Source organism: Epinephelus moara, chromosome 12 (genome assembly GCF_006386435.1).
Source record: "Epinephelus moara isolate mb chromosome 12, YSFRI_EMoa_1.0, whole genome shotgun sequence".
Lineage (NCBI taxonomy): Eukaryota > Metazoa > Chordata > Actinopteri > Perciformes > Serranidae > Epinephelus > Epinephelus moara.
The window spans coordinates 21,754,141-21,768,220 of record NC_065517.1 but is presented as its reverse complement, the minus strand read 5'-3'; the positions used below and the strand labels follow the sequence as shown (position 1 = coordinate 21,768,220).

Below are 14,080 nucleotides of genomic sequence, written 5' to 3'. Positions count from 1 at the left end.
GGGCAAGTAAAATACTATGTCGGGCTAACTTGAATGGGGATGAAATGATTCAATCGTGCGGCCCTTCTAGACTTTCCAATTGTTAACAATCTGAATGGATCAAATCCCGACAGTGAAACAAGTCATTTTGCAGGGTTTGTGACGCTCAGAGAAAATGTATCCACTCATTTACAGACGTCTCTTTCGCCATGTACGTCAATAGGAAAAAAGTATTTGGTGGCTACTACGAAAATTGGCTTTAAAGTCCAGCCCACTTCCTGGGGACTGCTCTTTATACATCTATGGCCAGGGCCTGTAACTTCCTGGGTCCTCTGCTGGTTGCCTGGTAACAAGTCCCAACCAAGAAATAGTCTGGTACTTAACCCTCTATGACATGCAGTTTGTCTTTTTTTACACTTGTAGTATGGATTAAACCACTGGTTCCCAACTGGTCCAGCCACAGGGTCCAGATTTCTCCTTAGTCACTAGTTCAAGGTTCACACAGTTTAATATATTTGGCGTCACTTTTGCGTTTGGCCATTTGGTCGAGCTAGTAGGAAACTACACTTAAAAATAAAAGCTTGACAAACTTGACATGTTTGTATGTCACTTGCGGTCCATTTAGAACGGACTTGCGACCCACTTTTGGACTGCGACCCACCAACTAGGAACCACTGGATTAAACAAACATAGTATAGAGTGTCAGTTACTGAGCTGTATATATGCTGGTAGGTGCATTTTGTTACTAAGTTAGCCAGCTGCTGGTGGTAGCTTTGTATTTATCATACAAACATGAGAGAAATATCAATCTTCTCATCTAATCATCGGCAGGAAGAACAAAGAAGCAGATTTCCCCAAATGTTGAACTTCTCCTTTAAATATTTTTTTGGGGTCTGAACAAGCAGCATTGATATCACGAGGCAGCCTCTCTAACCTTTAGGCCACTGCCACGCACGCCTTTACTGTATGTGTGGAACACAAACAGTGTGACAAACCACGTGCAGCTCTTACACCTAGTTATAAAGGTTATAGCTTTTGTGGGTTGTGTAATTCATACTTCGTGGTAGAAGGTTTTTATTTCTCTTCATCTTGCTTCCTTCCTACTCAGTGTGGGCGTTAATCTTGTTCCTGTCTCTAGTATTTACCAAGTGTGTCAGATATGAGAAGTAACACGATGCCTGCAACAAAGTTCTTTCAGATCATGATTAGGGATTAAGTTTTTTTCTCTGACATCTTGCATTGTACATATCATGGAAACTTAATTATCCCACTGTTGCACACTGGCCTACAAGACAGTGTGGTTGCAGCACTGTAATGCCAAGCTACACCTTTTTATTTATCTCATGTCATCTGCAAATCTTTGGTGATACAAAAACCGCACGTCTCAATGGTGGTCTGTTATCGTTGCTGAGTAACTAACACACTAAGATATCTATTCAATAAATCAAATATGCAGAGACTCGGAGATGTGGTGTGACTGAATCGCGACTCTTTTGTAAGTAGGACATGTGGTCTTCCAGTAAACACACTTAAAGCTGATTTCTTGGCATCACTGCGCAGAGACGCACGATACAGAGAGATGAGAGGATACAAAGGTCACAAGAACTGCGACAGCACAAGCAAATGTTACACACCGGCCCACTGAAACACCAGGAACCCCCTCCTCCAATAAATACACTCAGCATTCGTGGGTTGAGAGCAGATTTACACACGAGAGTCAAATGTTTCCACAGGAAGTCTTGTATGTCGAAACAAGGGCAAGTTAGACCAGATTTATCTTTCAACTTTATGAGGGAAACCTGCGCTGACTCTTTATGAACTCAACCAGGAAATTTCCACCAGCTGAACCAGACAGAGACCTTACAGCTCGCCCAGGCATCTCTTTAAAGTCACCAACCAGGATATTTCCTGTGTTTTATTTGCCTTTAATGTTTTTTTTAGCATTCCTGAAAACATCCACCTTCTCCACAATTTGCTGCAAGTAACATTTGTTATATTTTCATGAGTCAAAAGATGAGAAAAAAAGTCTGTTACACTTAAATCCAGTCTCAGAGGGATCGTCAATATTCAGACACTTTCACTGTGTGACCTTTCACCTCCAGACATCAGCATCCTGCTACTCAGCTATCAAGACTGTATCAGTGCATCATTCCTAAAAGGCATAGTCTTGTGAATGTTCCAAGTTAATATGTGGAGTTAAGTTTTGTGTTTGTTTGTTTGTTTAGGTGAAAGGAGCATTGCCTAGATTTAGTGACACCTAGTGGTGAGGATTGCAGATTGCAACCAGCTGAAATTTCTCTTCTTTGCCAAGAGTGAATTCCCGGTTAGGATTAGGTTCTTACTGGGAGCCAAATTATCCACAGAGGTCTCGTTGTCTCTAAAACAAACAGAAACTGGTAAAAAATAATGAATAAAGCAGTTTCACGTGACTAATTGTTTCTTGAACACTTTTTAAAAAATCTTTTTATAAGGAATAAATGGATAACAGCAATGGAGAATTACAAGTGCCATTCCCTTTTTTTTAATAAACAGACCAGGAATAATAAAAAAAAACAAATTGTCTCTGCATTGAAAAAAAAAAGCCATAAATTACATGAATACTATTAAGTACTTTTCAAAAAAAGACAGTACAATGAAATGTGTTTATAGTCCGGTTGTAAGTAGAACCCAAAGTAAGCTTCGTTAAAGAGAAAGAAGGAAAAGTAGATAGAAGATAGTAGATAGAATAATAGAATTAAAAAATAAAATAAAAAATAAATTCAAAACAAATTGATTAATAAAAATAAGCAAATAAAATAAAAATAAAATAAATTTAAAAAATAATAGGAATTAAAGTAGTTTATAAAATAATTCCATTTCCGAGTGAACGTAGCATTGGAGCCTTTCACTGTTAAACTTATTTTCTCAAATTCAAAAAAAGGACATAACATCCTTAAGCGACAGCAATATAGATGGGGGTTACAGGAGATTTCTATAGGAGTAAAATGCGACATTTCGCAAAAAGGGAAGTACAGGCTAAAATTTCTGACTGTGAGTAATTTGGAGTTGTTCAGATGATACCCCGAATATACCAATAAAAGGAGCCATATTTATCTGAACTCCTAAAACCTTTATTAAAAAACAGTCAGTTGAGAATTTATGTAGTCTGGGGCAAAAGAAGAACATATGACTGTTTAGGACTTGGTGATTTAAACCGGTACAAACACTGAATAAAGCCGTTTCACTTTAAAATCAGTGTTTTTCTGACGTCATTTGTCGCTGAGGGGCTGCTAGCTACAGTGGCCGACGTGAAATCGGGAAATGGCCCCATCTAGAGGCAGTGATCGGTTTGTCTGTTCTGGTCTACTGTAGAAACGTGACAGTGTAACAGCGATCTCTGCGGACAAGGAGCGACCTTTTATAGATATAAACGGCTCATTCTAAGGTAACGAAAACACAACAATACACTAAATATTATATTGTATATTGTATCTTTGTCATACCGGCCCCCTAAATCCTACACACTGGACCTTTAATCAGGAGATGACATCTGTCTGATTGTTATGGAAATGTAGATGTTAAAAGTTTTGCCTTCTTCTGAGCACTTGTCAAAATGTTGTTTTTTATCTCAAAGTACATTCCTGTCATTTGTGGTTTCCGCAGTCAAGACTTAGTGTAAACGAGTGTAAATTGTCTTTACCAAAAAAAGCAACATGTTATTTTTACATTCATATCCATAACGTAGTGAGTAGTCATAAATGGATATAATTTGTTTTGCAAATTATTTGTAGACGCAGCAAAGGGTGGTCGAGTTAAGGAGGCATCAGAGGTGTCACAAAAACATAGTTTTCGGCATGTTTCTGAATGACACAGCTGAAGTTTCCTGCTCTCACTTTGACTGGAGAGAGAATGAGTTGTGTGTTCAGGAGGGACAGACACCTACACTTCACTGTTTTTAATGACGAGAGCAGAAACGCTGCGGCCGCCCCCTCAAAGCAGTTCGAAACACATGACTTCCAGGAAAACTACATACTACACATTTCCCCCAAAGAGTTCAGCTGATGATGCCTCACGCTTTGAAGAAACTCACGTCTTCAGTTTATGGCTGTCCTCGTGCTTCTGTGATGCCACATTCATTCACAAATTTGAGCTTATAGCTGTTATTTCTGGAAACACTTATGTGTTCTGCATTTTGTGGAAGTTAAAATGACTAATAACATGTTTGAAGGAACTGTGTGACATTGGTGTGACACAGTTTGCATGATGCCATTTTGCTGGTGTCAGATATTAAGCAATTTCATGTCATTTCAGGTTAAACTGCCTGTCACGCGGATGGGGACACACGGTGCAGGTGAGTAACTGCTCTGTTTGGGCAAGGGAAGGTTTCTAGGAAAATTCGAAGGTAAGTTAAATCAGTGTTAGTCATCTGTCAGGCTTATTACAGAATAGCCCAGAGTGATGAGTTAAAACAGTATTTACTATCCGCACCAGAGCTGCAACTTATGATTATTTTCATTATGTTTATTTTCTTGATGAAACGTTTTGTCAGTAAAATGTCAGAAAATAGTGAAACATGCCCTGTGTAATTTCCCAGAGCCCAAGGTGATGTCCTCAAATGGTATGTTTTATCCGACCAACAGTTGAAAAATCCAAAGCTATTCAGTTAATCATCATGTATGACCACGGATGGTTTACTGAATGAGCCTACTGGGTACAGGCCCAGAGGCCCAAAGTGGCGGGGGCTCCCCTACCTTCAACTGCAAAATATCACCCAAATAAACATGTACTGATCTGGAAGAGACTCAAAATGACCACAGAGAGTTTCAAAGGAACTGCAATGAGACACAAGTGGTCATGAAAAAGACAGAATGGCCCTAAGGAGAAACAAAACGACCACAGAAAAGGACAAAATGACTTCAAGGAGACACAAAATTACCTCAGTGATACCAAACGACCATAAAAACACAAAATAAACTCAGACATAAGACATGATCAAAAAAAAGAAAAAATGACCTCAAGGAGACACACAGTGACCTCAAGGAGACACAAAACGACCACAGAAAAAGACAAAATGACCTCAAAGAGACACACAGTGACCTCAAGGAGACACAGTGACCTCGAGAAGACATAAAACGATCACAGAAAAGGACAAAATGACTTCAAGGAGACAGAAAATGGCCATTAAAAAGACAAAACGACCTCAAAGAGCCACAAAATGGCCTCAGAAATGCACAGTGACCTCAAGAAGACATAAAACGACCACAAAAAAGGACAAAATGACCTCAAAGAGATACAAAATGGTCATGAAAAGCAAATGGCCCTAAGGAGAGACAAAATGACCTCAGAGACACAGTGACCTCAAGGAGAGACAAAATGACCACAGAAAAGGACAAAATGACCTCAAAGAGACAGACTGACCCCAAGAAGACACAAAATGGCCTCAGAGATGCACATTGTGACCTCAAGAAGCCACAAAATGACCACAAACAAGGATAAAATAACCTCAGAGACACAAAATGGTCATGAAAAAGTCAGAATGGCCCTAAGGAGACAAAATGACCTCAAAGAGACACAAAATTACCTGCGATACAAAACGACCAAAACCTTGCATACCTGTACCCAGGGGTCCATCTCATGATACGTCCTTGTGTGTATATGACAAAATAGAGCATCAAATTCTCATGTTTAAGAAGCATGAGAAAGCTCATTTGGCTTTGACAAAAAAGACAATTCTATCATCAAGGTAGCTGTCAGTTTTCTGTTGATCAACTATCAGTGCAGCTGTAATCAGCACCATACTTCCACAGCAGTAATGACCAAGTATTAGGTTATTTCAAGGAGCTGTTGAGACAGATTTAGGATTTTGGGCTCTGAAAAAGTGACAGTTTGGCATTGTGAGATTGCATTTACAATCATCTTGTGAACAAACAAACTGAACACTTAAATTTAAGCAGGTACAATAAGGGAGGTGTTAAAATGTCACAAAGGGACAGGCCGTTACATTTTTAGTTCTACACTATTGCAGTGTAGAAATTTCACACTAGTTACACAGGGTATGTAAAGTAATCTGTAGATGTACGTGGGAAATTTCTGTAAAGACCGCCCCTAAAACTGTTACTTGTAATTTATGGAGCATGTCTCCACCTAGTGGTCACCTGGAGTAACTGTCCAAAGCATTTTTACACTCACATGCTGATGCCCCCTTTTCAAAATGGTATAAATCCGTTTTCTCTCTTTTGTTGAGGGCATAAAAAAGAATCAAGACAGAACATAAGGTATTACATCTTTAATTTTTTGCAAAACAAGACTTGGAATACAGACAAGCCTGGACTCAGGCAAAGGAATCATACAGTCCTCTCTCCATGCAGCGTGCAGTGTTGCACATGAGCAGAACCTCCCCACACCCTCCACCAGACCTGATCCGATAATGGAATGTACCATTCCCATGTTCACACATTTTTTCCACTCCAACATTTAAAACTCAGTGCAACAGGGTACTCGTTAAAACATATGTGTTGTCACCATGAACTTGAACAGCGAAAACCAAAACTGCTTTTCTTTAAAAGGTCTTGCAGAGTAATGCTCTGGGCGCAAGAGCAACACTGGTCCACCACACAACATGAATGACTATTTGTTTTGCAGTTACTGCAGTTTTAAGGATGAACAATTGAAAAGTGAGGCTAAAGTGTTAGAAATCTGGGGTGGGAGGGTTGGTTTAATCGACCTCTTCCATGCGGGAAGCGTCGTCTTCACCCTCGCCTTCTAGGGGAGGAATCTCATCTGGGACGGATGTGGATGTGGCCTCCTCTGTGGGGACATCGTCGTCATCGATACCTGCAGGTACAAAGATTATATTAGAGATCGATACTTGTAACAGACACGTACAAACTACCAACACTGATCTGCTGCGTGTCCTTACCCAGTCCAAGTTTGATCATTCTGTAGATGCGGTTGGAGTGGGTCTGTGGGTCGTCCAGGGAGAAGCCTGAGGACAGCAGGGCGGTTTCGAACAGCAGGATTACGAGGTCCTTCACAGCCTTGTCGTTCTTGTCGGCATCTGCCTTCTGCCTGAGAGTCTCCACGATGGGGTGGTCGGGGTTGATCTCCAGGTGCTTCTTGGCCATCATGTAGCCCATGGTGGAGTTGTCCCTGAGCGCCTGGGCCTTCATGATCCTCTCCATGTTGGCCGTCCAGCCGTATGTGCTCGTCACAATACAGCAGGGTGAGGAAACCAGTCTGTTGGACACTGTCACCTGGGAGAGACAGCCGAACAGAGGACATTAAGACCTAAAGCCTGACATCCGTATCGTCTCAACAGCAGGCTGGTGCATTACAAAAATTTAAAGTTAATAAAAAGCATGCTAAAAAGTCGTGTTAGAAATAAATGCTCAACACACCATGTCCAAGGCAACTTCTTACCCTTAACACCACACTTGAAAACTAAGTCTACGACGATCAATTTTATACACTCGCAAACAGTCTGACCAGTAAAATACTTAAGACGACTTTGTTAAACTTCAGTTCATCTTACAATTCTACATTCTGTTAAACCAAATGAAGGCAACTGAAACAGGCATTTGTTAGATCACACTCTGAAGTTAAATTTTCAAAGAGGTTCGTGACTTTGGAACCAATCACATATCAAATCTGTCAATCAAAAACTCATTCAAGGCACAAAGGGTTTGAGGCGCCTCTTTGCAGCTGTATAAACTCACCAGAATACAAGTCAGAACCAGTTAGGGCACCTGTTGCCAAACAAACATCAACTGTGGTTGTAATCGCAACACAACATGAATCCTACAGTGTGAAGGGAAATGGGAAATTAAGGTCAACGTGACTCATTAGGATCACTGACCTTCTCCACTTTCTTGTCAAGGATCTCTTTCATGAGCTTGCAGAGGCTCTCGAATTTAGCCTTGTCCTCCTCCATCTTTTTCTTCTCCTCCTCGTCTTCCGGCAGCTCCAGGCCCTCCTTGGTGACAGAGACCAGGCTCTTGCCATCAAACTCCTTCAGCTGCTGGACACAGTACTCGTCGATGGGCTCTGTCATGTACAGGACCTCGAAGCCACGCTTGCGGACGCGCTCGACGAAGGCGGAGTTGGCCACCTGATCCTTGCTTTCACCTTAAGAGAAGTAAGTAAATAACGATCAGCATTACCCGACAGATTTAATACCATTGGCTTAGCAATACACTGCAAAAATTTACGATTGTCTGAAATTTTGTAAAGCTACTTCAGGTTAATGTTTCGAGGGCTATAAAGTGAGAAAAAAACAGCTTTAACTCACCAGTGATGTAGTAGATGGACTTCTGGTTCTCCTTCATGCGGGTCAAGTACTCTGTGAGGGAGGTTGTCTCGTCTCCTGACTGGGAGCTGTGGTAGCGAAGCAGCTCAGACAGCTTCTTGCGGTTTTGAGAGTCCTCGTGGATACCCAGCTACAGAGCGACAACAAAATTATTACATGCTCATATAGAACGATCCCATACACCAATAGCATTAATCACAATGCAAGTTAGTTAGCCATGTTTTGGAAGCAACTCAATACTCATGTTGCACGTGATTGTCTTGCAAATACAAACTGTCTCTTCCAGATGAATTAAATGTTATTACTGATCATGTAGCAGTACTACAGCACTAAGTGACTAGTCTACTGCACATAAGCACAGTATGAACAGTTACGTACTCTTAACTAAATGATGCACCACTGAATTAGCTTATCTAAATGCTTGACAAATGGACCAAATAGACCGATACTACAACTATTAGTCAGCTATGTAGGGTCTTCAAAATGTCTGACCATGACTAGGCTGCCTCAGAAAGCTAAAGGGTACAGCTAGATTAAAGAATAAAAGTAAACCTTATGAATCCATGGAGATGCACTGAAGACATAAGGAGTGCGTTATTAAAGAGGAACTTCAATTAAAAAAAAGTAATGCGTATATTTTAAATCGATGTGCGTTTATTTCAGATACCTTGATGTTCTTGGAGAACCCTTCGTAGAACTTCTTGTAGTTCTCCTTGTCCTCAGCCAGTTCGGCAAAGAGCTCCAGACACTTCTTGACAATGTTCTTGCGAATGACCTTGAGGATCTTGCTCTGCTGCAGCATTTCTCTGGAGATGTTGAGGGGCAGGTCCTCGGAGTCGACCACACCACGGACAAAGTCTGGAGGTTAACACAATATGTGGCTTATTGGAACCCGTCTGAGCATTTCATCCATCTATCAAAACTGCTTTGTGAAGATGATCAGTGTCGTCTAAGATGAAAACAATTTAAGTCGACTTACTCAGGTACTCTGGGATGAGCTCTTCACAGTTGTCCATGATAAAGACTCTCCTGACGTACAGCTTGATGTTATTCTTCTTTTTCTTGTTCTCAAAGAGGTCAAAAGGTGCACGGCGGGGGACAAAGAGCAGGGCCCTGAACTCGAGCTGGCCTTCCACTGAGAAGTGCTGCAAAGAGGTTAATAATTCACCTTAGTTTCTCTTTATTTTAAGCCAGTGTTGGCAAGCACATATGAACCATGCAAGAGCTAGTTAAGTGTTGCAATTTACCTTGACAGCCAGGTGATCCTCCCAGTCGTTGGTCAGACTCTTGTAGAACTCGCCATACTCCTCATTTGTGATGTCGTCAGGGTTCCTGGTCCAGATGGGCTTGGTCTTGTTCAGCTCCTCTTTGTCGATGTACTTCTCCTTGATCTTCTTTTTCTTCTTCTTGTCCTTGTCTTTTGAGTCCTCCTCGCCATCTGAGCCCACGTCCTCGATCTTTGGCTTCTCCTTATCCTCACCCTCCTCTTTCTCCTCCTTCTCTGCCTTTTCCTCCTCTGCCTCGTCGTCACTGATCTCCTTGTCGCGCTCCTTCTCCACCTGCAAATCAAAAATAAAAAAGGTTTAATGTCACTGGTGTGCAAAAAGTTTTAAGCAGCCAAGACTAAGAAAAAAAGAGGATCAAATTCAATACTTACAAACAGGGTGATGGGGTAGCCAATGAACTGAGAGTGCTTCTTGACAATTTCCTTGATCCTCTTCTCCTCAATATACTCTGTCTGGTCCTCCTTCAGGTGCAGGATGATCTTTGTTCCACGGCCAATGGGCTCACCTGTGAACACAATTGTACAGCCATGAGCACACAGAAAGTTTAACCAAAGAAAACACATTCTACTGGATGTCAAGTCCCAAAAAGGTTTTTATTCATCATCCAGTCACACTATAAATAACCCCTTTTTCTACCATCATTACTGAATGCCAAAAGTTAACCTAAGCCAGGTGTGTTTTTTTTAGCACTAGAATGTCACAATCCTATGTAAACTGGCACAATCGGTAGTTGTCAATAGCTGCCACAGTCAAAACACTGCCATCCCAACTGCTTTGATTCTGTAATTGTGCTAGGACACGTACCGTTGTCGACTCTGACTGTGAAGGAACCTCCGGCGGAGGACTCCCAAGCGTACTGCTCATCATCATTGTGTTTAGTGATGACGACCACCCTCTCAGCAGTAAGGTAGGCAGAGTAGAAACCCACACCAAACTGACCGATCATGGAAATGTCAGCTCCAGCCTAAAAAGCAACACAGTTGGTAACTTCAGGATATAGCAGTCAAATTAGTCTTAACTTTCGAACCAGGACTTACAGTATTTTGATCACACAGCTTGTGAAAAAAATAAGATGTACCAAATTAAGATGGCTACAGCTGCCATTTCAATGTGCGAGATGTGCGTTTAATCGACATTTATGTGAATACGAGCATCACATCTGACCTGTATCACAGCACAAAGGAACAGCTCTACCATTCTCACTGCTCTTTATGTTTCAGTTTAGGACCAACTAGGTTTACAGTTACATGAAAGTGTTTTTGTCATGTGCCATTTGCCCTCATTTTCTACATGCAACAATCTAGATTACGTTCCACTGTAGTACCTGCAGGGCCTCCATGAAGGCCTTGGTGCCAGACTTGGCGATGGTACCCAGGTTGTTGATGAGGTCGGCTTTGGTCATGCCAATTCCAGTGTCGATGATGGTCAAGGTGCGCTCAAACTGGTTGGGGATGATGTCAATTTTCAGATCCTTGCCACTGTCCAGCTTGGAGGGGTCAGTCAAGCTTTCATAGCGAATTTTGTCCAAAGCCTTCAAACAAACATTAACAAAATACATCAAGACTATAGTTGACATTTTGAAAGCATATATCATCTTATAACTTCGTAGCATAATCATAATTATTATGAGTGTAACTACCATGTTTCTTTAAATGTACAATAATATAGGTATGTGAAAGTAAACAGTGAGTTAGCATCTGAAAACGATGCCAAGCTCAAGCCGACTTACATCAGAGGCGTTGGAGATCAACTCCCTGAGGAAGATCTCTTTGTTGGAATAAAAGGTGTTGATGATCAGGGACATCAGCTGAGCGATCTCTGCCTGGAAGGCAAAGGTCTCAGCCTCCTCCTCTTGGTGCATTTCTTCAGGCATCTGCACAAAGAGGACATCATGTAATGTTTTAGCAAAAAAGGCATAATGACCAACAAAGCACAAAATGGCCGTTTATTAATGTGAGCTTAATTCCACTTAATAGCTTTAATTCTTTCAGTTTCATTAGGCATAAAACGGGATCATGTCCACAAGCCGGTTTCGTAAAACTGGCCGGCAGCCAAAGTGAGCGGTGGAAGTGGCCGTTAACCAACATGGCGTCGACTGACAGACAATGGATTCCGCAAACACGTGCTGGTGAACGGCTACAGACAAAAATAACGATACCAAACGGAAACACAGCAGTTAACGTTTACATGTAATTAAAACGTTATTACGGTTAGTATAACATTAAAATCCAGTGGATGACGACAACCAAGCTGACGTTACTGTAACGTTAATGCAGCCTTATCCCCATGTACCCAAGAAAAAGCCGGAACAATGCCGTTTTAGATGGCATACAGTATAAATCAGAAGCTACACGCATGTCAACCATGTTAGTTGTATTAGTTAGCATTACGCAACAATCATCGATGTTAAAGCTAACTGACTAACACCTGAAATCAAACGTGAGCAACACCTTGATACCTTCACACTTGGTTGACGTTAAATGTTTTCATGTGAATGGATGTGAATTAAACTGAGGGTCCTTTAAATGTGATGTAGCCCAGTGTGTGTGTGTTCTTTTCACGGCTCCGTTAAATAAACCGAGTCAACGTTGTCATCTTCACCACACCTGCCTCATTGAAACCCAAGCCTGGCCTAACAGTGCGGCACAGTGCCGCATTTACATCTCAAACACACACCGCTCAACATCACAAATTATCCAACAAGACACAAAAAAATCCCACCGTGCGAGGATTAAACATTATGTAACATAATATGCAAACAGACAGGCGTGCAGATTAGTATGCTAGCTGTAACGTTAGCCCACGAGACAGTTATGAAGCTAAGGTTATCGTCGTGACTCATGAGCTCGCATCGTGGTTACATCCAAGGATAAGTCGGTGACCGCTTCGCAAACACACATATTATCAAGAGCGTAATGACTTCCACCTGTAAGCTAAATACTAGTGTACGTACCTTGTTTATTCCGTTGACTTATCTTGAATAAAATGCTACCAATATTGTCCCTTCTGCTCTCTGACGCAGGGAAATGGAAAGGGACTTCCTTTTAATAGACCGGAATCTTTATACACAGTCGCCTCAGTGTGCGGCTGTATCCATCCGCGGTGCACCATACACTACAAGCACTATACTGTGGGTGAGACGGGCAGTAAAATAGCATATTTGTTGTTATTTATTTAGCTAGACTATTTAATATAGCCTACTGACTAAAAGAAGTGTTGACATGATCGTGTAAAAAAGTGATACAAATATTGAATAACAATGGACTGTTTTAAATGTCGGAGTCTATAGCCGCCGCCATGTTACTATCGAGGCAGCGCTACCTGCACCGACTCAGTAAATGTATTCAGTTAAACTAACAGGTAACTTACATCGTTTATTTAGTAGCAGAAAGTATGGGTCTTTTTAATGTCACGGAGGAATATGTGAAACCGGTTGGGTGTGCTTCGTTTCTTCTAGCACTTTCCAGAAAAAAACCCGCCTAACGTGACGTCACGGCCTAATAGCACGCTTGTCAGATGCAGCCCTCGCGACACAGCTGCTGTGAGCTAGTGCCTACAACAGAGACAACCATGGTAACCGACCACCTTAACGTTTAGTTAGGTTAATTTACCAATAAATAAATTATAGCGCCACGTGGACAGATGATGTGATTATTCACACAATAGGGTCATTTTTCAAGTAATAGATGTCACAATGAAACTTCTCTACTGATTACTTACAGTAAAACAGTTATTTTTTGTGGTATCATAAGCTTTCTGAGATGTTATCTTTACATAGCCTAAGCAAATGAGGCATTATCTGATTAAATGTGCATTAATCTGCATACATTTCCAGATCAGAAATCCGCATACAGGCAAGGTTCAAACTCATTGTTTCATTTTGTTGATATATTAAGAGTCAAACTTCTACAAAGGGGATTTTGGTCATCTCTTTTTATCACTCCATTAATCAGAAAATACTGTCAACAGCAATTAAAAAAAAAACAATTTTTTTATGAATAAAATGTTATATAAATCAGAATACTAGTGCTACTGAGGTGGATCTCTCTGGTTCAGTATGAACAGAGCATGAGGCTTAGGCTTATTTTTTTGCACATACATGTCTTAGAAAATACAGGAAAGAGAAATTAAAAGTTAAAACATTGTGCAGGAGAGATCAGAAGCAAAAAATGGCTTATGAAGATACCTCCCCATTAAATAACAACAATCATACATGAAAGGAAAAAAGATAAAAATGAAGATTGCTTAATTGAAAAAGAGCTCCAGATTAAGAACTTACACAGAATTGTTAAATATGTACATATTACAACAAAAAAAGAAAGAAAAACAAAAATTACAAATGAAATAATATGTATCATAAAATTCTATACATTTTTAAAACAAAAATAAGACACTTGCCTACAGGTGAATAGGGTCATTTTTTCAGATAATAGCAATCACTCATCCTCTGTGAATATCCCCGTATTTACCAGCTAATTACTTATATTAAATGTCCAGTGTGCACTATTAGTGGCACCTAGTGGTGAGGTTG

At 40.8% G+C, this 14,080-nt stretch overlaps 1 protein-coding gene across 1 annotated transcript; it reads right to left on the bottom strand.

Moving 5' to 3' along the window:
- Nucleotides 1–6,229: 6,229 nt before the first annotated feature.
- On the bottom strand, nt 6,230–12,660 carry hsp90ab1 (heat shock protein 90, alpha (cytosolic), class B member 1). Its single transcript, XM_050058386.1, has 12 exons — nt 12,503–12,660; nt 11,279–11,422; nt 10,874–11,080; nt 10,354–10,513; nt 9,921–10,054; nt 9,511–9,822; nt 9,243–9,408; nt 8,931–9,121; nt 8,246–8,393; nt 7,814–8,082; nt 6,878–7,211; nt 6,230–6,792 (listed from the first exon to the last, which is right to left on the bottom strand). Exons 2-12 carry the CDS (start codon nt 11,420–11,422, stop codon nt 6,674–6,676), a joined length of 2,184 nt encoding a protein of 727 aa, XP_049914343.1. The 5' UTR covers nt 12,503–12,660; the 3' UTR covers nt 6,230–6,673.
- Between the last annotated feature and the right edge of the window lie 1,420 nt (nt 12,661–14,080).